General features: G+C 38.3%; 1 protein-coding gene across 1 annotated transcript in view; it reads left to right on the top strand.

Annotated features, from left to right (window-relative positions):
- Nucleotides 1-26127, top strand: part of LOC126175119 (DNA damage-binding protein 1) — a 189650-nt gene that overhangs the window by 67410 nt on the left and 96113 nt on the right. Inside the window, exons 4-5 of the mRNA XM_049921676.1 lie at nucleotides 8084-8222; nucleotides 17852-18001. Coding sequence (XP_049777633.1) covers nucleotides 8084-8222; nucleotides 17852-18001 — 289 coding nt within the window. The remainder of the gene's footprint in view (nucleotides 1-8083; nucleotides 8223-17851; nucleotides 18002-26127) is intronic.

Below are 26127 nucleotides of genomic sequence, written 5' to 3' on the forward strand. Positions count from 1 at the left end.
AGAAAGATCAGGTACTAAACCATAAAAAAACTAGATTTGGTTTTGCAATGTGAGCGTATAGGACCCTAAAAAATGACAAGTTGGAGGTGCATTGAAAATGGGCTCACATTCTGGTGATATTCAAATTAGGTCTGGCATCTTGCATTTTGTTCTACATTTCTTTGGCACTGTATTGGGAAGGCAATATTAAAATGTTTTATGACTAGAAAGTGAGATAAAGAATAACTCGCAAAACTTTACAAATGGGGGGGCAGTGTCTTTTTGTCACAACTCATGATGACATATTTCAGTCTGTTGTTCTGCTATGACTGCTGAATCAAACTGGTTATAAACGTCATGATTTAACTGTGCAGGCAGTGAAGATCATGGTAGTAAAATTGTTGCACAATAGGTGCTGCACACATTATTTAAATAGTCTTCAGATTTTATACCATTATCACATTGTGCAAATTTTTCTTAAGTTGCTGAATCAAACTGGTTATAAACGTCATGATTTAACTGTGCAGGCAGTGAAGATCATGGTAGTAAAATTGTTGCACAATAGGTGCTGCACACATTATTTAAATAGTCTTCAGATTTTATACCATTATCACATTGTGCAAATTTTTCTTAAGTTCGTAGCAGTCTTCCTGACATGTTTGGGAATGGATTCATGTTACAGAGATTTATGAGACTGTCTTTTTATTGTGTCTTCTATTGATGTGCTAATTTAATTTCAGTTTGATGTCTAGTTAGTTAGTTATTTACTTTCATGTTCCATGGATCATTTTGCACGATAAATCGTCATGATGTGGAACAAGTCATTTTACATTCATATTGCAAATTAATTTGTACCTTAAACATCACCATTTTTTCCCCTGGAATGAAAACAAGATGTACAGATTGAGCTACAATTCCTATCCACCTCCTTTTACACATTACAAATATAGACATTTCTTTGGAATAGAAGGAGTTGTCAAAGAGAAACTGCTTCAGTTTATTTTCGGATTTTACCTTGCTGTCTGTTAGACATTTGATGTCAGTGGGTAAGTGGTCAAAAATTTTTGTTGGAGTGTTGTGCACCCCTTTCTGTGCTAAAGAAACCTTAATGTTGAAATGAATTCATTTTTTCTTCTAGTATTGTAATTATGTACCTTATTGTTCCTTTTGAACTGTAGTGGATTATTTACAACAAACTTCCTAAGGGAATAAATATACTGTGAAGCAGTAATCAGAATGCCCAACTCCTTAAACAGATGTCTACAATATGATCGCTGGTGAGAATCACATATTATTCTTACAGCACATTTTTGGGCAATGGAGACCTTCTTTCCTGAAGATGAGTTACCCCAGAACATTATTCTATATGGCATCACTGAATGAAAATAAGCAAAATATGTCAACTTACTGATTTCTCTCTCCCCTAAATTTGCTATGATTCTAAGGGCAAATGTGGCTGAACTAAGTTGTTTTAGGAGTTCCAAAATGTGTTTTACCAATTCAAATTCTCATCAATATGGACACCTAAGAATTTTGAAGTTTCCACCGTATGTATTATTTCATCACCATGTGTTACACTTATCACTGGTGCCGTACCCCTAGAAGTGCAGAACTGAATGTGATTTGTCTTTGTGAAATTCAGGGTGAGACCATCTGTCCTTTTTTCCCCCTAAGGTAAGTCTTTCCGCTCCCGGGATTGGAATGACTCCTTACCCTCTCCCTTAAAACCCAAATCCTTTCGTCTTTCCCTCTCCTTCCCTCTTTCCTGATGAGGCAACCGTTGGTTGCGAAAGCTTGAATTTTGTGTGTATGTTTGTGTTCGTTTGTGTGTCTATCGACCTGCCAGCACTTTTGTTTGGTAAGTCTCATCATCTTTCTTTTTAGATATATTTTTCCCACGTGGAATGTTTCCCTCTATTATATATATATATATATATATATATATATATATATATATATATATATATATATATATATATATATATATATATATATAATAGAAGGAAACATTCCACGAAGGAAAAATATATTTAAAAACAAAGATGATGTGACTTACCAAATGAAAGTGCTGGCAGGTCGACAGACACACAAACAAACACAAACATACACACAAAATCCAAGCTTTCGCAACCAACGGTTGCCTCGTCAGGAAAGAGGGAAGGAGAAGGAAAGACAAAAGGATATGGGTTTTAAGGGAGAGGGTAAGGAGTCATTCCAATCCCGGGAGCGGAAAGACTTACCTTAGGGGGAAAAAAGGACAGGTATACACTCGCGCACACACACACATATCCATCCACACATACACAGATATATGTGTGGATGGATATGTGTGTGTGTACGAGTGTATACCTGTCCTTTTTTCCCCCTAAGGTAAGTCTTTCCGCTCCCGGGATTGGAATGACTCCTTACCCTCTCCCTTAAAACCCATATCCTTTTGTCTTTCCTTCTCCTTCCCTCTTTCCTGACGAGGCAACCGTTGGTTGCGAAAGCTTGGATTTTGTGTGTATGTTTGTGTTTGTTTGTGTGTCTGTCGACCTGCCAGCACTTTCATTTGGTAAGTCACATCATCTTTGTTTTTAAATAAATAAATAAATATATATATATATATATATATATAAATATATATATATATATATATATATATATATATATATATATATATATATATATTTAAAAACAAAGATGATGTGACTTACCAAATGAAAGTGCTGGCAGGTCGACAGACACACAAACATACACACAAAATCCAAGCTTTCGCAACCAACGGTTGCCTCGTCAGGAAAGAGGGAAGGAGATATATATATATATATCCCCTGGCAGGTCGATAGACACAAACGAACACAAACATACACACAAAATTCAAGCTTTTGCAACCAACGGTTGCCTCATCAGGAAAGAGGGAAGGAGAGGGAAAGACGAAAGGATTTGGGTTTTAAGGGAGAGGGTAAGGAGTCATTCCAATCCCGGGAGCGGAAAGACTTACCTTAGGGGGAAAAAAGGACAGGTATACACTCGCGCACACACACACACACATATCCATCCGCATATACACAGACACAAGCAGACATTTGTAAAGGCAAAGAGTTTGGGCAGAGATGTCAGTCGAGGCGGAAGTACAGAGGCAAAGATGTTGTTGAAAGACAGGTGAGGTATGAGCGGCGGCAAATTGAAATTAGAAATTAGCGGAGATTGAGGCCTGGCGGATAGCGAGAAGAGAGGATATGCTGAAGGGCAAGTTCCCATCTCCAGAGTTCTGACAGGTTGGTGTTAGTGGGAAGTATCCAGATAACCCGGACGGTGTAACACTGTGCCAAGATGTGCTGGCCATGCACCAAGGCATGTTTAGCCACAGGGTGATCCTCATTACCAACAAACACTGTCTGCCTGTGTCCATTCATGCGAATGGACAGTTTGTCGCTGGTCATTCCCACATAGAACGCTTCACAGTGTAGGCAGGTCAGTTGGTAAATCACGTGGATGCTTTCACACGTGGCTCTGCCTTTGATCGTGTACACCTTCCGGGTTACAGGACTGGAATAGGTGGTGGTGGGAGGGTGCATCGGACAGGTTTTACACCGGAGGTGGTTACAAGGGTAGGAGCCAGAGGGTAGGGAAGGTGGTTTGGGGATTTCATAGGGATGAACTAAGAGGTTACGAAGGTTAGGTGGACGGCGGAAAGACACTCTAGGTGGAGTGGGGAGGATTTCATGAAGGATGGATCTCATTTCAGGGCAGGATTTGAGGAAGTCGTATCCCTGCTGGAGAGCCACATTCAGAATCTGATCCAGTCCCGGAAAGTATCCTGTCACAAGTGGGGCACTTTTGGGGTTCTTCTGTGGAAGGTTCCGGGTTTGAGGAGATGAGGAAGTGGCTCTGGTTATTTGCTTCTGTACCAGGTCGGGAGGGTAGTTACGGGATGCAAAAGCTGTTTTCAGGTTTTTGGTGTAATGGTTCAAGGATTCCGGACTGGAGCAGATTCGTTTGCCACGAAGACCTAGGCTGTAAGGAAGGGACCGTTTGATGTGGAATGGGTGGCAGCTGTCATAATGGAGGTACTGTTGCTTGTTGGTGGGTTTGATGTGGACGGACGTGTGAAGCTGGCCATTGGACAGGTGGAGGTCAACGTCAAGGAAAGTGGCATGGGATTTAGAGTAGGACCAGGTGAATCTGATGGAACCAAAGGAGTTGAGGTTGGAGGCCTGTAACCCGGAAGGTGTACACGATCAAAGGCAGAGCCACGTGTGAAGGCACCCACGTGATTTACCAACTGACCTGCCTACACTGTGAAGCGTTCTATGTGGGAATGACCAGCAACAAACTGTCCATTCGCATGAATGGACACAGGCAGACAGTGTTTGTTGGTAATGAGGATCACCCTGTGGCTAAACATGCCTTGGTGCATGGCCAGCACATCTTGGCACAGTGTTACACCGTCCGGGTTATCTGGATACTTCCCACTAACACCAACCTGTCAGAACTCCGGAGATGGGAACTTGCCCTTCAGCATATCCTCTCTTCTCGCTATCCGCCAGGCCTCAATCTCCGCTAATTTCTAATTTCAATTTGCCGCCGCTCATACCTCACCTGTCTTTCAACAACATCTTTGCCTCTGTACTTCCGCCTCGACTGACATCTCTGCCCAAACTCTTTGCCTTTACAAATGTCTGCTTAAGTCTGTGTATATGCGGATGGATATGTGTGTGTGTGTGTGTGTGTGTGTGTGTGTGTGTGTGTGTGTGTACCTGTCCTTTTTCCCCCCTAAGGTAAGTCTTTCCGCTCCCGGGATTGGAATGACTCCTTACCCTCTCCCTTAAAACCCAAATCCTTTCGTCTTTCCCTCTCCTTCCCTCTTTCCTGATGAGGCAACCGTTGGTTGCGAAAGTTTGAATTTTGTGTGTATGTTTGTGTTCGTTTGTGTGTCTGTCGACCTGCCAGCACTTTCATTTGGTAAGTCACATCATCTTTGTTTTTAGGTATATTTTTCCTTCATGGATTGTTTCCTTCTATTATATATATATATATATATATATATATATAGAGGGGAAACATTCCACGTGGGAAAAATATATCTAAAAATAAAGATGCTGTAACATACCAAACGAAAGTGTTGGTATGTTGATAGGAGACAATAAAAAACACACAAACAGACACACACAAATTTCAAGCTTTTGCAACCCACGGTTGCTACATCAGGAAAGAGGGAAGGAGAGGGAAAGATGAAAGGATGTGGGTTTTAAGGGAGAGGGTAAGGAGTCATTCCAATCCCGGGAGCGGAAAGAGGGGGAAAGGGGGAAAAAGGGACAGATATACATTCACACACACACACACACACACATATATATATATATATATATATATATATATATATATATACAGACACAAGCAGACATTGTCTCCTATCAACATACCAACGCTTTCGTTTGCTAAGCTACAGCATCTTTATATACACACACACAGGGAGTGATTACAGTACTGGTGTCATCTGCAAAAGAACTAATTCTGCTTATTCTACTTGTTGTACATTAGGCAATAGATCATTTACATATGCGAGAAACATTAGTGGATCTAAGGTTGAGCCTTGGGGGAACTCCATATGTGATTTCTCCCCAGTCAGAATTGTGTCCCTGGATTCTGTTGGTTGAATTACTACCAAGTACAACTTCCTCCATTCTTTTGGTTAGACATGACACGATCCATTGGTTGGATATACCATCAATCCCATAAAACTTCAATTTATTTAGAAGTATACTATGATTCACACAATCGTATGCCCTGGATAGGTCACACAAAATAGCTACTGGTGCTATTTTGTTATTTAATGCTTGTAATACCCGGTGTGTGATCATATAAATGCCATTCTCAGTAGAGCAACCCTTTGGAAACCCAAATTGTGATTTGCTGAGTATATTATTGTTACCAAGGTGAGATACTTTGCTTAGCATAGTGTGCAGTTTATGTGGAACATTAGTGTGCTGATGAAAAAATGTGTAACTGTGTTCTTATGGTTCATGATGGCTTAACCACTGCCAATTTCTTTTAAAGTGTCAAAACTAGCATTGCCATCACCATAGGGGACACACTCGATATCTGTGCAACAGCAGCTACAGATGGGTTTCTTAACCACAGATTCCCAAGCATGATAAGGGTTTCTTTACACAGGAAATAATACGTTTCTATAAGTGTCAGAGGCCAGAGCTAGCAGAGGTCTCATTTAGGGTCCTAAGCTTATGTTTGCTTCAAACTACTTGATTTTTTTACAGGTTTCATTAATTTGCTGTAGAATGTCTCGAGGAAAACTATGCTGCCAGGCAGATGATGTCACTGGTAGAATTTTGGGAAGAAGTTCTGATAAGACAGAACCCAAAAAATCATACAATTGAAATATGATAACCTCACATTATTAGAGGCACAATTCCTTATTCAATTTAATTTTTTAGGAAAAGAATTCTGTAGAGCTGAATGCTGTAGAGATGTCTAAAAAATAAAAAAACTACTTATGTGCAGTTTTTATGAGTAAAGGTCATTTCTTAATCATCAGGACTTTTGATATTATCTTCCACAGAGAGTATTAAACAATTGTAGAACATAAAAAAGATGTTAAGATTTGAGTACCACTACAATATGAGCCCATTGTTATTGTTTGTTAGGGGCTTATATGATTGCATTGCAAAACTGAATCTAGTTTTCTGGATGGCTTAGAACATGATGTTTCTAATGAAATAGTTTAAAAGAGTTTGCAGAACATTCTTTCTTTTTTTTAAGTTGGGCTGTTGGGAACATCATCAACTTTGCTTCAATTTGTACTCTGATGGAAAGAACTAGGAGAACGAAATTTTATATTCTAAGATCTTGTATTGTAAGTTTATATCTGCCAAGTTTCAGCTTTATCCAGCAGTTACTTTTGGAGAGATAAAAAGCTAAACTTTGCTCTTTTTTTCAAGTGTGTAGTTTTTCGGCTGACTGTGCTGCAGATTATTCATATGCAAAACACTCAGGAAATCTTTTTTTATTATTTTGCTTAAAAGAGCACAAAAATATGACCTAGTTTTTTTCCTTTCAAGAAAACATTGCTGGAGATATTACATCTCAAATTTGCCTAAATCTCATGGGTGCACTGTTCATAGCTGCACTGTAGGATCAAACAAATGACCTTATCTCTGCAAGTATTAAATTGGCAAAAGTAAAACTTTACCAATGTTTGTTTGGATCATGTGCAAATGTTGACAGAAAATTTCGGCAAATTTGGTGATAGCCGTGTGAAAACTTTTTCCACAACTAGACCTTGGCATGGAATGGCCAATTTGGTGGTCTACGCTATCGATTGCCTTGGTCAGACAAAAAAAGATGCCAGTTAGCATTCTTACTGTTCAGTGACTTAAGACATTGTGGATGAAAAAATGTCTTCATGAGTAGAGATACTTTTTTGAAAGACAAACTGTGTTTTGTCAGTGAAGCTTAAATTTGCAAGCTGCTCCACAATCTTTTTGTGTAACGATTTTTCAAGAACTTTTCAAAATGTGGTCAGGAGTGAATAGTGCAATAGTGGGACTTGTTTCATCTCTAGTTTTGTAAAGTTGTCTATGCCATACTTAATTCTCTCCAGAAGCATTCCTTATTTCATTGTGGCAGCCTTACAATAGCTATATTGTGATGCTATCAATATTTACAGAATTCTTACTCTTCGGAGAGCTAACAATACTTAAATATCTTTTATTTGTCTTAAGATGATTGAGATTGCACCTCATTGATTAAAGGGTATGAAGAGCTCTACATAGTCCATAGTTCGTAAGCCACCACACAGTGCATAGCAGCAGACGATACCATGAACCATTTCTAGTCATTTCTTAGTCTTGTTTATGTGCTTGCTGAACACTTAACATTGCATATATTCAATGTATGGTTACCTTTATTCTTTCCATTAATTAACTCAAACATTTGCCAAAATATCTGGATCACATCTACCCCACATGTAAATACAAAAATTGCAATTATAATTAATTATTATATCTTCTTGGTAAAACATGATTTTAATTTCTACTGTGTGAATAAAATGTGAACATTTATACTACCCACTTGTATTCTTTGTTTTTTCTCTACCCTGTAGAATGGAAGAACTACAGGTTCAAGACCTTAATTTCCTCCATGGTTGTCCAAATCCTACAATAATACTGATTTATCAAGATATGAATGGAAGGCATGTAAAAACTCATGAAATATCACTGAGGGACAAGGAATTTGTGAAGGTTTGTAATGAAAATAATTAATATTTTAAGAAAATGTAGTGAAGTATGAAATACATTAGGAAGATGAGCATAATTAGCATGGAAATCTGATGTCCCATGGCAGTGGTACGATTAAGACAGCAAAATGAGTCCAGCAGTATTGTAGAGGGAAGATCATTATCACAGTTGTAAAGAATATTGTTAGCCACAGAAGTCAGTTGTATGGTAAGCCCTCTCGCCATTCTCAAAGTAAGAGGAAGTTTGAGTGGTAGTAAATGTCATATACAAGATATGGATATAGAATCAAATTAGTGATATAGAACTATTGAATCTCAGGCAGAGATTACTTTATGTTTCACTTACTTCCTAGTGTATTCTGTTCAGAGCTTAGTTGCAAAGTAAGTGACTTTGTATTTTATTCTACATATTTGCAGTAATATTAACCTGTTACTGGAAATGGTGATATTTTTCAGAGATGCCACTTTTCGGAAAATCACTTATGAGAAGAATGCTATGTCTTGCCAAGCTTTTAATGAGTTGTTTTATTGAGCATATATGTAAATTTTTTGAACTAATAAAACGTGCTACTAATGAATAAAGTAATAAACCTCATATGTGAAAACCCTCATTCATTCAGTGACTGGGTTTTGAAGTTACTGCACGTATTAGTAGTACTCAAATTTGCCAGATGAAAGTTCTGTGAAATTACAGTGTGTATTGAGAATTGTCGTGTAGTTTAGGTACAGTTGGATTGTTTAGTTAATTCGTTTATTGTTTTTTACGTGTCATCCTGATGGCTAATGTAGTTGATTTAGTTCACATATTTTATTTTATAATCCAAAGCTTAAATGATTTTCACCCCTTTTTTTTATTGCACATTATGTCACACTATACATTTCACACATTCCTAGAGTGTGTGTTCTTCACTGTAAACAGAGTGTATTATTTGTTGTATTAATTTATCTCCATGTTACTTACTGATTTCTAGTGCATTGTCTGGAGGAAAGTCATATGCTCTACAGAAACACGTCATTGACACCAATTAGTTAAATGTAGAATTTGTGTCCTTCTACATACAGCCATTCCCCAAGTAGCATCTGTGGGAAAGATATGATCTTTCTATTCAATTTTTGCATGGTTCTCTGCATGGAAGTTACAGTAATTAATGGCAGTTAATTAGGTTAATGCCATACTGAACTGAGTATGAGTTCCTCCAGAACACCCACAACCTTGTTCTAGTGATTCCATTCAGTTTCATCATAGACGACATTACTGCCACCCTTTTCTCTCATGTTTGTACCAAGGCTAGTTATTAGTAATGTGGGGTGATGCCCACCTATTTTTGTGTATCTTTGTGTTTTGTATAATTGTAGTGTCTGACTCTCAATTATTTGCTTTCTGATGTGATAGTAATACATTAAGTTTTTAATGAATGTTCAGAGCAGCAGCACTGCAACCTAATGTATTACTGGCATGACAGTAAACTCGCCAGCAAATGAACTCGTCCCTTGATTAGAAAACCTAATCAGATACCATTATCTTATGCCAGAACCAGTGAAATCAAAAAGCAGAAACAAACTTGGAAAGTAGAATAAGGGTGTAGGTAAACAAGTGATCCAGTGCTGCAGTACAAATAGTTCCATTTGGTACTTGCAGTGAGAGTTGCCAATGCCGTCCTGAGATTTACTAGGTGCAGCAAACTAGTGGCCATACCCATATCTATCATGTAGAGTCCTCCGAGCTTGGTGGTAACGTTAGTGGACAGTGATATTGTCTCTGCCTTGCTAAATCCGTTGATATGCATGCCAGCATGGGGTAGTATACCCCTCCTTTTAATCTGCACATAGGACTAAAAATTACCAATCTCTGTACATCCATCTTCTGGTGGATATTGGGACAACAACTGTTACATGAAGTAACACCACCACCACCACCAACTATATTTACTGGGTTTGTTCATGTGCAACTGGTTTTGGTGTTATAATACACCATCTTCAGATCATTCTATGACTCTGGGTGATAATGTTAACATTGGGATCATCATCACACTTTTTGTAGAAGATATATATATATATAGTGTCCACAAAACTTAATAATGTTTTTGGTGCATATGTCACCAACAGATTGACTTTACTTTTGATGATTCCTGATGTCAGTGTTATCACCCAAAGTCGTAGAGGGACCTAAAGATGGTGTATTGTAATACCAAAACCAGTTGTGTATGATTAAAACCAGTAAATACAGCTGATGGTGTTATCGTTACTTCATATAAGAAAAATTATCAAGGAAAATTCAGACTGGAATAATGACAACTTTATGAAAAGGATAGATGCTACTCATCAAGTAGTGGAAATGTTGAGTCACAGACAGGTGCAACAAACAGAGTGCTAAACAAGTTAGCTTTCAGCCAATAAGCCTTCTTCTGAATTAACACTTTCAGACCTGAATTTTTTCTGGAGGAAGGAAAATTTTTCTTTGTGTGGTAATGTTCATAGGTGATTTGTTAATGATTTTAGGTGCAAGATTTATTCAAAAATGTGTACCTGTTTTCAAAAAATACCTTGTATGCTTGGCTTCATGTGGACTAAAATAACTAATCACAAAATATTCTCCATTGCGATAAATAGTAATGATCATTCAATAATTACCTTGCAAAATAACAATAACAGTATTGAATTATACAGTGTATTCTGGTGGTCAAAAGTTGCTGTGCACTGCTACATTGACTTGCTGATGTTTCCATAGTGATATCCAACTGCTGGCAGCATGATGAAAAGGTTGAACATTCACAAATGTGTAACTCAGATTTTCATTGGAAAAAAAGTCTTCGTTACAGTTAAGGCACAGTAAAGTTAATATGTACACACACTCACACACACGCTCCCTGTCGAGTTGCACTTGTGTGTGTGTGTGTGTGTGTGTGTGTGTGTGTGTGTGTGTGTGTGTGTGTGTGTGTTTTGCCTTAATTCAGCAGAAAACCTTTGGCCAAAAGCTTACTTGGTTAGCAGTCTTTTTGTTGTGCCTGTCTGTGACTCAACATTTCCACTACATGTTGAGAAATCCATCCATTTCATCATATTGTCTTACATTACCAAGGTTGTGCTGGGACTGACAGGGACGAAGGGGCATTTGAATCTCTGTCATTGGATCTAGGAAAAGTGGCTGGTTGCTGAGTGTATGAAGATAATAACATGGCTAGCCTATCCACTGGCTCCAGGAGTACGATTGAGTCTTGACTTGGACGCTGGCACGAGATGATGAGGCTTATACCAGCTAGCTGGGTTGTCATGTCCAAAGCTGATGCCTATGGTGTAAGCCAGCCATGACACCAAAAAGGTACGGGGGATGGTCAGAAATATGGAAACACCATAAACACAATGCATTGCCATGTCTGATACAGTGCAGGAAAACCTTGGGCATTGAAAATAGCTTCCTGTCATCTCTGAATGGAAATACAGATTCTTTATGGTTTTCAAGGGAAACTTACACATTCTTCCTGCAAAATGGTGGCAAGTTCAGGTAATGATGATGGAGGTTGGTAGCAATATGCACCCTTCTCTCCAAAGTAGACAGCAAATGCTCAGTGACATTGAGATCAGGTGACTGTGGTGGCTAGGGGAGATGTGTCCATTCATCCTCATACTCGCAAAACCAGTCATGGAAGCTGTGAGCTGTGTGAACTGGGGAGCTGTTGTCATGGCACATAGCATCACCATTGAGGAACAAACATTGTACCATGTGATGGACCTGATCAACCAAAATGGTCACATAATCCTTGGCAGTAATGCAACATCGCAGAGTGTCCGTGGGGCCCATGGAATACCATGATATGGCTGCTCAAATCATTACTGAATCACCTTCGTGTTTCGCACTTGGGACATAAACTCGGCCAGAAGTTGGAAGCAGTGTGGAACAAGACTCATCTCACCAAATGACTTTCTTTCATTGCTCCATAGTTCTTGTTTTATGGCTTGGACACCACATTTTCCTGTTATGGGCATTCACATCACTGATTTATGGTTTTGAAATTCCATCTTGCCCTGCAGTTCCCAGCATGCAGAGTTCCCTTCATCTGCACAGCATTTGGTTCTGCAGTGACTTTTGCAGCTGTCATTGTCTTCTTTTTTTCCAATTACAATCCTCTTCAGTGACTGTCTGTAATGGTCACTCAACTAGCACGTTCATCTGCTGTGTGATGTAGCAGATGCTGATTTCCTGCTTTCCCTCTATGCAATATAAATCTTCAATAATATGCCTCTTGAAATACTGGTCACTTCAGCTACCTTGGTTACGAGCACCAACAATATGTCCGTTCTGATCATGACTGACACTTGCAATGTATCAAGTACATTCAGCAAGGGTCTTTCGTAGTGTAAAGTTTGTTAAAGTCTGATATGCAGCATGTTAGCAGCTGCGAGTTGTGTTAAGAGCTAGTAGTGGCTGGCAAGCTTGCTTTTGCGTAAGACATATGAATGCTTGTATGCTCATTATGTGCTCTAATTGGCATATGCCACAACATTAATGACATATTTTACCGAATATTAGAATGTGGAAAGTGTGTCTTATTAAGTGTCACATTTAATAAATCTGCATATTTGTGACATAACACATTTTATAACTATCACTGAAAACCATCTCAGATTGTGATTGTACCCAGCCTCTAACATGACAACAAGGTTCCTTTCTGACCTGGAATATATTGACTAAATTAAAAGTAATTATCTATTGTGACCATGAAGATAGCAGTGAAGAGTAAGGTGGGGATCTTACAGTGGTCAAATACAAGAGCACAACTGGAGGATTCGCTGGCATCTGCATTTATATTCAAGCATGTATTCCTCGCTGTACGTCCATGCTGTCGTCTGACCCCTGTAGGTGCCCCTGATGTTCAGTGCTTACACCTAGCATTTATAAATGTAGCTGAAGGTGTGAACTCATTAGGCTGATGAGTGACTGAGTACCGTCTACAGGCTGGAGGATGTAGGTCTAGAATTTTTTGTAGTATGTCTCTCATTTTAGGACATAGGAGGTAGCTGAACATTTCAAGAGGTATGTTGTTGCTTTTCAGAACCTGAGTAATGAAGGAGTAACTGTTTGTGTCTCCATTGGGCTTATGGGAAGAAATGCTGAGGAAATTTGTGTAGGAGTAGCTGGTCAGGATACCGTTTGTAAAGGCTGCAACACTTTTATCAGTATATTCAGATAACTTCGTGGTCCAACTGTGGATGTAACAGTTCCAGATGCCGTACCTGTATTGTGTCTGAGGAGTCCCCATACCACATAGGTCAAAGTATACTGTTTATTGGAGTATTTTCATATGAAAACAGTGTATCCATCAGTTATGTATGTACACTGTCATACTTGCACAGAGATCTGTGCCTATCCATGTCTTCCTCAATGTTTTGAGGACTTGACATAGTGAGTTGTTTGGCATGATAAGGTCCGAGCTTTGTAGTGGCCATTTGAATGAGGCTGGAGATGCTGCTGAACAACACGCAATCCAGTAGCCTCAAAATTGTTCATTGAGAAACTAACATACCTGAATTGAAAATGTGCTACAGCTCCATCCTGAGCTCCATTCTGCTGTGACTGCACATGATCCATAGTCTCCATGTCTTTGAGCTGACCTATTGACCTTATTTGTATTTGGGAGTAGGTATATGGATTCTAAAGGAAAGGATTTGATTTGCTTTTTTTATTAATCCGTGAAACAATTTACATTGTATGGATTTCGTCATTGAATAATAGACAATTTAACAGTTTAAATTTATTTCTTACACAATAGTTGACAGTGAGATTTTCTTATTATCTAATTTACATTTTTCAGTCTTATATAATTATTATTTCTCCATATAGTTTAACACAGAACCTTTTTTAACTCAAGTCCTCCATTACTGTATAGTAACTTTTATTTTGTAAAAAATTTTTAGTTTTTCTTTGGAGGAGGAGATTGTCTCTGTCTTTTATGTTTTGCGGTAATTTATTATATAACTTGATGGCATTGTACAGTAGACTCTGTTGTGTTTTAACTTTATTTTTTCCAACCAGATGCAAATTATTGCAGTTCCTAGTTTCGTGACCATGTACAGAACCATTGTTAACATATTGTCCTTTTTTATTTTTTTAATTTTTTTTTTTAATGTACATAACATTCTAAAAAATATATTCACATGGGACAGTTAAGATTCCCAGCATTTTAAAAAGTTCAAGGCAGTGAGCCATGCTGCCACTCTTGGTCATTATACGTACTGCCCTTTTCTGCATTTTGAATATAGCTTCGACATTTTTCCTGTTCACTCCCCAGAATATTATCCCATAACTACTAACAGTATACTGATTTAATACATGAAATATCACATGCTGAAGTAAGAACTTTGAGGGCATAGCATGCTGTAGGGATTCTGTTATGAAGTATTTTTACAGGTCTTCCCACTTCAGCTGACTATCAACTCGCATGTCAAGAAATTTTGTTCTTTCCACCCATTGTATGGTTTCATTACCTAACTTCAGGTTATTATAATATGGTTTTTTATTCATGTAAAAGTTCACAGCACTTGTTTTCTTAATATTAAGTGTGACTTTGTTATTAGCTGCCCACTCATATACAATTTTTAGTGTTTCTTCAGCTTTCTCTCTTAGATCTACATATGATGTGTCACTGATTAGCACAGTCATCTGCAAACAATATTGTATGCCCATGCTGTATACTTTGTGGGAAATCATTAATATTAATTAAAAATAGTGCTGGACCTAGGACACTACCCTGTGGTACACCTATATTTATATGTTTGGGGTCAGAAATATGTTTTTCAATACAGTTGGAATTACATGATAAATGTTTTATTTCAGTCATCTGTATTCTATTTGCTAGATATGACTGGAACCATTTTTTTACAGCCCCCCTTATTCCCATTTTATCTAGCTTAACCAACAGTGTTTTGTGATCCACCGTGTTAAAAGATTTGGTTAGATTGAGAAATATACCTGTTGTATAGTTTCCTTTAGCGAGTACTTCTAGGGTATATTTAGTGAGATATGCTGTTGCTGTTTCTGTGCCTTTCCCTGTTTGGGATCCAAACTGGTTCTTGGCTAGGAGGTTATGCTTATTTAAGTAGCTCATAAGTCTTATCTTTCACAATAGTTTCTATTATTTTTGCAAAATACGAGAGCAGTGAGAGTGACCTATAATTTTCTATATTTCCTGTGTCTCCTTTTTTGAAGAGAGGCAGTACTTTAGCATATTTTAAGTAGTCAGGAAAGTAACCCTGCTGGAATGATTGGTTTATAATATTAACTAATGGTGATAACAGGCTCTCTATACAGTCTTTAATTAAAAAAATTGGAACTTCATCTAAACCAGCTGAATTTTTATTTTTCAGTTTACAAACTACTTTGTAGACTTCTTCCTTTGTTGTGGGCAGTAATACCATTGAATGTGGTACACTTTTGTTTAGCTTTGTGATCTGAGGGACTTTTAGCAATTTTTGCTGTAATTTTGTACCTATACTGCTGAAATAATTATTTATATAGTTCATCAAATATTTTGCATCTTTTATTAGAATACCTTCTTTTTTTATTTTTATATTTGACACATTCATTTTTCTGTTGCCAGTTTCATGTTTTACAATCTTCTAGACTGCTTTGTTTTTGTTTGTACTTGGCAGGGGAATTGAAGATGTCATCATTGAACCTGGTATAAGGTTTTAGGTGCAGAGAAAGGTTTCATCTAGGTGTCTCTTAAACAACATTGTTAAATGGCAGAAGAATTATGTTGGAGAAATGATGAAGTACACAAACATAATATCAATAGTGAAAAACAATGAACCTGGTGGTAATGGTACAGAAACTGTGAAATTATGGTTAAGTATCTTGATTTTGGGAAGAGAGACTGTAGATGATAGTGTGGAGATGCTTTTCATCTTAGAAGGAAGAGAATTATTGTGACTATTATTACCATAAGGTGCCGCATAGAGAGACTAGTGGAGTTGGGTTGGGGATATTTTGTACCAAGTAAGTACACTTGAATAGAGCTAGCAATGCGAATTTGACCTTATCTTGCATGAGATTCTTGTTAGGAAATAATCTTTGACAGTAAAGTGAATTTGGTCACCTACAACATTGCTGTGTTTCTGGGCTGTAACTCATACTTAATTATTGAACAATAGCCCAACATACTCCTAAAACTGCATTAGGCACCATCACAGAACCATACAAACTAGGTGCTCAGCTAGGCTGTGGGCGCTAATGACCTTAGCAGTTTTGCGCCCTAAAACCATAACAAAAAAAAAAAAAAAACAGCTAGGCTAGCTGGATATGGCGCATCATGTCAGCATCCATAAATGGGCAGTTCCTATCACTACTGTGATCCCCAACAGACTGTTGATGCAGCACTTCTGAAGTCTTCAGCTCATCTGTGAAGAGCAGCTGATTGAATGAGGAGTGTTGCTCTGCAATCAGTGACAAGTGTACAGTTGTACAATTCTTCTACTGTTCAGATGTTGACCAGTTGCAGGAACCTTTGAACCTTTTGGGTAATGAGAGAAAAATGGTGCTGATTTATTAAGGCAGTGAATGGAGTTCGTGCTTTAAGTTTCTGAAGGTTCTTAATACCACTTGCAGGCATAGCATATTCAGATAGTCCAACTGATGAAGCATCCATATGTCTATGTAGTTTTATGTTGCTCTTTCTGACTAAGTCAGGGGAAACCCTATTTCATGTTTGGCTAGTGGAGCTGTATCCCCCAGTAAGTATCCTTAGGGTCATCATCTTTGCTGTAGCCATTAGCAGCATAATGTTCATGATAAGGGTGCAAGTACAGTCCTTATTGGTGAACAGTGTGGCTACATTTTGGCCCTTCTCCAAGATCTATATGCTTGTTGCAATTGCAATTAAATATGCTGGGGGAGTGAACTGCATATTGACTTCAAATACCCACCAGTGGAAACAGTGTGCATTGTCTTATATCCTGAAATTGACCAATGTTGAAAATGAGGGTAGCATCCTAGGCTTGAAAGAACCAGTAAATTTCTTTCAGTAAATGTTTGATAACAAATTGACCTGATCATACATAATCTGGTTAAAAACAATGTACATAATATCTGGAAGTGGCCAAGCTACAAGTCATGTTCATTAGTAAACAGAGCTCCTGCATATTTCAGGATCATTGAGACTATCCACAGTGAATGGACAAGATAGGCCACTGGTACCTACAGGAGCAGGCCTACACCCAGCCCATGTGGTGTGTCTATTGAGCCCCTCTGTCAACATAGCAAAAAATCCAGTTGTGTGTGTCACATTTAGGTTGTTGTCTGATATGCATTCACCAGTATTCCACTCTTCTGACTAACCATTCACTAAAAATGGCATTCACACCTCATGCACATATAGCAGAACCATTTGTGATCTCTTTAGTGACAGTATCCATCTACACAGCATTCCCCAGCACTATCATCAGTGCAGTTAAACAATTTGGCAATGAGAGATGATGATGCAATGATATAAACTGCACTATTATTTAAAAAATTAAAGAGAAACAATTAAGCAGAAACTGCAACAGAAATGTTAAAGCCAACTTTTTGAATACAGTATAGAATCTTTATTTTTGCATTTGTGTACAGTTTATATATTCTTATGTGGAGAATTTTTGCAGATGCCATGGAAACAAGACAATGTTGAAACAGAGGCTTCTATGGTCATCCCAGTTCCTGAACCACTATGTGGTGCTATCATTATAGGACAGGAGTCAATTCTTTATCATGATGGCAATACATATGTGGCCGTCGCTCCACCTGTCATCAAGGTAATTTTCTGTGTACCAGTGTTATTAAGCAAGTTTCATAGCAGTATATGTCCATCATTAAGAGACAGTTAGCAAATTGTGTATGACTTTTTGGTAATGTAACTCCCTTCCTCTCTCATCGTGTTGACCGTAATGACATTCGTGGCAATAAAATAGTCTACTAATATTACTTTGATGCATACCAAAGAGCAGAATTAAACGATTGGGGAAAATATGTTTGTTTTTTAACCAGAGGATCTGCAGGTGATTGATATTTGTTGCAAAAAGTGGTAGTTGACCCTTTACGTAAGCAGATATGATGTAAGACATGTAAATAGCCAGAAAGCCTGATTTTGTTTTATTACATCAACACTACAAGGTTGAGGAACTAAATTGCGTTGGAAAATGGCAGATAGTTGTACCACTCATAAACAGCCACTACCTCTGCATTTTTTCTACTGATTTAATGATGCATCAGTGATGCTTACAAAAAAGTTTGAAATTTTTGGCCGAAGAACCTCATCAGGTGCATTTTTGGGAGCAGATTATAGGTTTCCTTTTCTGCTTATCAACAAATCACCCTAATATTGAATATTGGATGATCAGTTGATGAGGGACATCTTGATTATGATAGGTGCATGGTGAAGACTATAATTGAAGTTCACAGTTTTTAAATTGTTGTTTGTACCAGATGAAAACTTTGCATCGTCTTGAAGCATTGCAGCTTTGCCAGTGATAATAACTGTTTGCTGCCAGTTACAATAAACTTCATTCATTTCATGCAGCAACATATCATATAAATGTTCACTTTAGGTATCTATTTGGGCCACATCAAGAGAACTGCTATACTGAAGTGACACTTATCATAGAAATTGAGTTTTTTATCATGCATCATTGGTATTTGCAAGAATGGGACATCTCTATTCCAGGAGGGTAGGGAACACCTCATTCGTTGGCAGCATGCCTTTTTGTTGAATTTCTCTCATCTTACCTTTGTGGCCATTGTGCGAAATGTACATAGGTGGTAGTAGAATCATTCTGCAGTCAGCCTCAAAATAGTTTCTTTAAATTTCCTCAATAGTGCCTTTGAAAAGAATGTCATGTTCCCTCCAAGGACTCCCATTTTTCACAAAGCATCTCCAAAATACCTGCGTGCTGATTGAACCTACTGATAACAAATCAACAGCATGCTTCCGAATTGCTATGATGTCTTTCTTTCGTCCAACCTGGTGGGATCCCAAACATTTGACAGTACTCAAGAATGGGTCTCATATATTCTATCCCTTATATATGAGCCACATTTTCCCAATATTCTTCCAATAAAACAAAGTTGGCAATTTGCCTTCTATACCACCACTCTGATGTGCTCCTCCATTTCATATCACTTTGCAACATTACACCCAGGTATTTAATTGATGGGACTTTGTCAAGCAGCACACTACTAATTGGCATATTTGAACGTTACAGGATTTTTACTCATGCTCATTTGTATTAACTCACATTTATCTACATTAAAAGCAAGCTGTAATTCATCATAACACCTAGAAATTCTGTCTAAGCCATCCTGTATCCTCCTACAGTCAATCAATGATGACAACTTCCCATACACACTCAGCGTTATTGGCAAACTTGATAAATTGGGAGATGGTTGTATTCTGAGAGTGGCATTTGTAGATTTAGTAAACCCTTTGACCACGTTGACTTGAGTGCACTCTTTATAATTACAAAGTTATTAGGGGTGAAATACAGGAGCAAAAAGTTATCCACAACTTATATAAAAAACAGTCTACAGTTCTGAGAGTCGGAGGATATTAAAGAGAGGCAGTAATTGAGAGGGGAGTGAGGCAGGATTGTATTCTACAGTTTTTGGCATTTTGCATTATTTCTGCACTGCACTATTTATAATTGACTTTCTTAACTGTTTTTCGTTCATCACTGCTACAGTGTTTATGCCTGTCGTTTGTTTTTGTTCACATTGTGAGTGTTGCCAACTTATGAAACGATCTGTGTGTGTGTGTGTGTGTGTGTGTGTTAGAGAGAGTGAGAGTGAGAGTTAGTGAAATTGTCTTGTATGTAGATAAACTTTTTTTCCCAAAGGGGGGTGGGGGTGGAAGAATAACAGGGATAGCCTAGATGTGATTATGGGATAGATCTGGGAGAAGATGGTAGTGGTAAATGGAGCCTATGGTTATATTTGTACTTTTAATGTTATATTAAGTGGTCCATCAATTCAAATAGTGTGTGGTTTGCCAAGTTGATTTGTTCATTTATGAGTTGCTTCTTTTCTGTTATGGTTTTTTGGTTGTGGTAGTTTTCTTGTAAGGTCAGGAGGTGTTTTTTGTTGTTGTTTATGCTTATGATTTCCATGTCTATCTATCTGGTTGTAATTTTATGTTGGTGTTGGTGTAAGTGTTCTGCAAATGTTGAATGATTTGTCCTATACTTCCATGCTCTTACATGTTATTTGTATCTGGTGTCAGATGTCCTCCTGGTTTGACCTGTGTATCTTCCATCACATGTATTGCATTTCAGTGTTGGCATATTCCTGATTTCTGATACAGATCAGTTTTTCCTGTTGTTTTTGGGAAGTATTTTTGAACTGAGTTGTTGGTTTGGTGTGCTATTTTTATGCCTTGTTTTTTTAAAATATTGGATATTCTGTACGTGTATTTGTGGTCATATGTCATTGTGTACCATCTTTTACTTTCTGTTTCTTGCACACTTTGTGCTGTTTCTATTCTTACATTTTGTGTATTTCTTTGTGTGTGATTTTATCCTTGTGTTGGTGGCGGTTGGGTGTTTGTTCTTTTCTGTTTCTCAGTTTTATTGTTCAGCTTTGTTACTAAGTTCTCTTTGTATCCGTTGTTTGTGGCTATTTGTATTATAGTATTCATTTCTTTTTTGTATTTGTCTGTATCTAATGGTACTGTGTTTAGTCTTTGGAGCATGTGCTGCCTGCTTTTGAGAATTGGGGTGTTGTTATGTCTCGTATATAATTGTGTCTATAGTTGTCGGTTTTTGGTATAGGGAAAATGTGTGTGTATGTGTGTGTGTGTGTGTATGTGTTGTTTTGAATCATTATGCTGATGATGCCCAAGAAATTTAACTGTCTGTTTTGCTCTTTCTCTATTGTAAAATGTATCTTATCTTGAACAGAATTTATGTCTGCGTGTAACTGGTCAAATTTATTGTTTGGTTCATCTATCAGGCACAAGATATCATCCATATTTCTAATCCAGTATAGGATGTTGTACCTATTTGGCACTATTTTGTTAAATCTGTTCTACATGGTTCATAAATATGTTTGCTATGGTTCCAGACAATCCTTCACTTTGTAAATATAATTCATTATTGACCTGAAAATAATTCTGTTCTGTTGTTAGCTCTAGAACTCTGGTAATCCTTCACTTTGTAAATATAATTCATTATTGAACTGAAAATAATTCTGTTCTGTTGTTAGCTCTAGAACTCTGAGTGTTTCTTTGATGTATTCATGTGGAAGTGTACTGTGTGTCTTAAGATTTTGTTCTATAATGTTTCTTGTTTCAGTTATATTGGAATACATATTCTCTACATCAGGCTGTGTCTGGAACTTGTATGTCTTTTATGTACTGAATCAATTGTGTGGTGTTATAGTCCTGTCTTCTTGTAATTTGTAGTTTTCTGATAAGATTTTCAACATGCATCTTGCAAGTGGGTAAGTGAGAGCATTTCTATAATTCACAATAGCTCTGATGGGGAGGGCTTTCTTGTGTAGCTTTGGTTAGCATCGGAGGGAAGGTGCACTGGGATTTGTTTGTATCAGTTTTCCTTTTTCATTGTTTTCTATTGTATGTTCAACATCTTTTAGAGTGTTTCTCAGCTTCATTTGGAATCTGTCTTTTGGATCTGATTTTAATTTCACCACTACCATTTTCTCCCAGATCTATCCCACAGTCTTGTCCGGGCCATCCCTGCTTTTCTCACCACCACCCACCCCTCTTAAAAAAAAAAAAAAAAACACCCTTCTCACGTCTCTATCCACATACAAAACAATTTCACTAACTCTCTCTCTTTCTCTCTCACTCTCTCTCTCTCTCTCTCTCTCTCTCTCTCTCTCTCTCTCTCACACACACACACACAAATCGTTTCATAGGTTAACAACACTCACAACGTGAATTAAAACAAATGAATAGGCATAAACACTGTAGCAGTGATGAATGAAAAACAGTTAAGAAAGTCAATTATAAATAGTGCAGTGCAGAAATAACACAAAATGCCAAAAACTGCAGATGTAAAATGAAGCCTGTCAACATCAACCACTGCTAGCAAGAGGGGAAGGTGCAGACTATTAAAGAAACAACGTACGTAGCTTACAGACTAACTTCATAAAGAAAACACTGTTTTTAACATAAATGAATCAAAACTAAATGTACAAATGTATGTATCCAATTTACAGAATGCCACAGAAGATGCTTTATAAATAAAAGTGAAACGCATCTGGTGTAATTCTTCTTAATTACATTGCAGTCAGCTCAAGACAGATAACCTATAATAACAGATAAATTGAATGATGCAAACTGAATTGGATAAGGAAATGAGTCACTTCAAGAAGTAGACAAATTTTGACATTTGGGCAGCAAAATAAGGGACAAAATGATGTACAAGAATATGGACAACAGTAGCAAGAAAGGCAGTCCTGAAAAAGAGAAATTTATTAACATCGAGCATAAATTTAAATTTAGGATAGTCTTTTGTGAAGGTACACTATGTGATTAAAAGTATCCGTACACCTGGCTGAAAATGACTTAAAAGTTTGTGGTGCCCTCCATTGGTAATGCTGGAATTCAGTATGATGTTGGCCCACCCTTAGCCTTGATGACAGCTTCCACTCTCGCCGGCATATATTCAGTCGGGTGCTGGAAGGTTTTTTGGGGAATTGCAACCCATTTCTTCACGGAGTGTTGCACTGAGGAGAGGTATCGACGTCGGTTGGTGAGGCCTGGCATGAAGTTGGCATTCCAAAATATCCCAAAGGTTTTCTGTATGATTCAGGTCAGGACTATGTGCAGGCTAGTCCATTACAGGGATGTTATTATCATGTAACAAATCCATCGCAGGCTGTGCATTATAAACAGGTGGTCGATTGTGTTGAAAGATGCGATCGCCATCCCCGAATGGCTCTTGAACAGAGGGAAGCAAGAAGGTGCTTAAAAAAAACCAAGGTAGGCCTGTGCTGTGATAGTGCCACGCAAAACAACAAGAAGTGCAAGCCCCCTCCGTGAAAAACGCGACCACACCATAACAGCACCTCCTCCAAATTTTACTTTTGGTACTACACACACTGGCAGATGACATTCACCGGGATTTCATCGTACCCACACCCTGCCATTGGATCGCCATATTGTATACTATGATTCGTCACTCCACACAATATTTTTCCCCTGTTCAATTGTCCAATTTTATGTTCCTTACATCAAGTGAGGCATTGTTTGGCATTTACCGGCATGATGTGTGGCTTATGAGCATCTGCTCGACCATGAAATCCAAGTTTTCTGACCTCCCGCCTAACTGTCATAGTACTTGCAGTGGATTCTGATGCAGTTTGAAATTCCTGTGTGATGACCTGGATAGATGTCTGCCTATTACGCATTACAACCCTCTTCAACTGTCAGCGGTCTCTGTCAGTCAACAGATGAGCTTGGCCTGTATGGTTTTGTGCTGTACGTGGACCTAGGGCTGTTTAGGAGTGTGAAAATCTCGCGAACAGGTGTATGCCACAAGTGAAACCCAATCATTTGACGACGTTCAAAGTCCGTGAGTTCTGCGGAGCACCACATTCTGCTCTCTCACGATATCTAATGACTACTTAGGTGTCCACCTTGATAGCTGAATGTTCAGCATGACAGATTGCCATACTACGGGCCCGGGTTTGATTCCCAGTCTCCACTCAGGGACTGGGTGTTGTGTTGTCTTCATCATCATTTCATCCCTGTCCGGCACACAGGTCGCCCAATGTGGCGTCGAATGTAATAAGACCTGAAGACCTGTACCACGGTGGCCGGACTTGCTCCGTAAGGGGCCTCCCGGCCAATGACGCCAAACACACATTTCTATTTCCACTGCTGAGGGCGCTGATATGCAGTACATGGCAGTAGGTGGCAGCACAATGCAGCTAATATGAAAAACAAATGTTTTTGGGGATGTCCAGATACTTTTGATCACATAGTATATATGCTTGGAATATAGTCTCACATGTATGTGAAACATGGACAATGAACAGTGGAGGCCAGAAGAGAATAGAGCCTTTGAAGCATTGCTGTATAGAAGAATGCTGAATATAATGTGGTTAAATTGAGTAACTAATGAGTTGAACCGGGAAGAAAAGACAGTAATGGCACAACCTGAGTAAAAGAAGGGATTGATTGATATGAAACATTCTGAGGCATAATAGCAGCTTTCGGGCCTAGTGAACCACATTCACCAGTGCAGAACACTGCTGTCACTTTGCATGCAGTGCCATTGGAACAAAGGAAAGAGGTTATATGAATATCTCAGGATGAACTGATGGAAGTTAGGGACATAAAGTAAAAAGAGAGAAGGTTCTTCCCAAGTTGCAGTTATTGAGTCTACAGATTGTGCCATTAGGAGTGTATAGTGACAAGACACTCCAAAAACAGTTGAAATTAAATGATTCTGTGTGGAGGAAATAAAAAAAAAGGTAGTTGAAGGAATATAGTGCCTTAAGAGCAAATTTCAGTTACACGACAAGTCCACAAAAGAGTGAGTGAAACTTGTTAACAATATTTTGTGGACATCCCTCAACTGTATAAATTACATGAATGTGCAAATATCTTCTGCATCAAGTTCTAAAGAAAAAATTTTTTGTGCCCTTAGCACTCTTAGGAAAAGCAGTCATTGCAAAAGAAGGAAAACATTGCATTAATTTACATCTACATGTGTACTACATAAGCCACTGTATGGTGTATGACAGAGAGTACCGTGTACCACTACTGTTCCACTCACAAATGGAGCAAGAGAAAAATGACTGTCTATATGCCTCTGCACAAGCCGTAACTTCTCTTATTGTATCCTCACAGTCATAATGTGAAATGTGTTGGCAGCAATAGATTTGTTCTGCAGTCAGCTGAAAATGCCTATTCTCTAAATTTTTTCAATAATGTTTCATGAAGAGAATATTGTCTTCCCTCTGCGGAGTCCCATTTTACTTCATGAAGCATCTCTGTAACACTCGCTTGTTGATAAAACCTACCAGTAACAAATTTTGCAGCACGCATCTGAATTACTTCAATGTCTTTCTTTACTCTGACCTGGTGAGAATCCCAAACACTCTAGCAGTACTCAAGAATGGATCGCCCAAGTGTTCCGTATGTGGCCTCCTACATAAATGACCTACACTTTACTAGAATTCTCACAATAAACTGAAGTCGACCTTTGCTTCCCTCCCATTATCCTTAAGTGCTTGTTTCATTTCATATTGCTTTTTAGCATTGCCCCTAAATATTTACTCAACATGACTGTGTCAGGTAGCACACCTCTAATACTGTGTTCAAACATTAAAGGGTTGTTTTTCACATTTTCATCACACTAAATAGTAATTTTGTCAGAGTCAGCCTGTATCCTTCTGTAGTCAATCAACGACAATTCTTTCCAGTATACTATAACATTATCAGCCAACAGTGACAGATTGCTGCTCACACTATTTGTCAGATCTTTTATGTATGTAGAGAACAAGAGTGGTCACGTCATATTTTTTTGAGGCACTCCTGACAATACCCTTGTCTCTGATGGTCACTCCCCACCAAGGATAACATACTAGTTTCTACCATTTAAGAAGTCTTTGAGCCACTCGCGTATCTGTGAACCTATTCTGTGTGCGGTGTGGCCGTGCGGTTCTAGGCGCTTCAGTCTGGAACCGCGTGACCGCTACGGTCACAGGTTCGAATCCTGCCTCGGGCATGGATGTGTGTGATGTCCTTAGGTTAGTTAGGTTTAAGTAGTTCTAAGTTCTAGGGGACTGATGACCACAGATGTTAAGTCCCATAGTGGTCAGAGCCATTTTTATTCTGTGTGCTTGGGCAGTCTGCATTGGGGCACTCTGTCAGACACTTTCTGGAAATATAATAATACGGAATCTGTCCATGATT

Source organism: Schistocerca cancellata, chromosome 1 (genome assembly GCF_023864275.1).
Source record: "Schistocerca cancellata isolate TAMUIC-IGC-003103 chromosome 1, iqSchCanc2.1, whole genome shotgun sequence".
In the NCBI taxonomy this organism is placed as follows: Eukaryota; Metazoa; Arthropoda; class Insecta; order Orthoptera; family Acrididae; genus Schistocerca; species Schistocerca cancellata.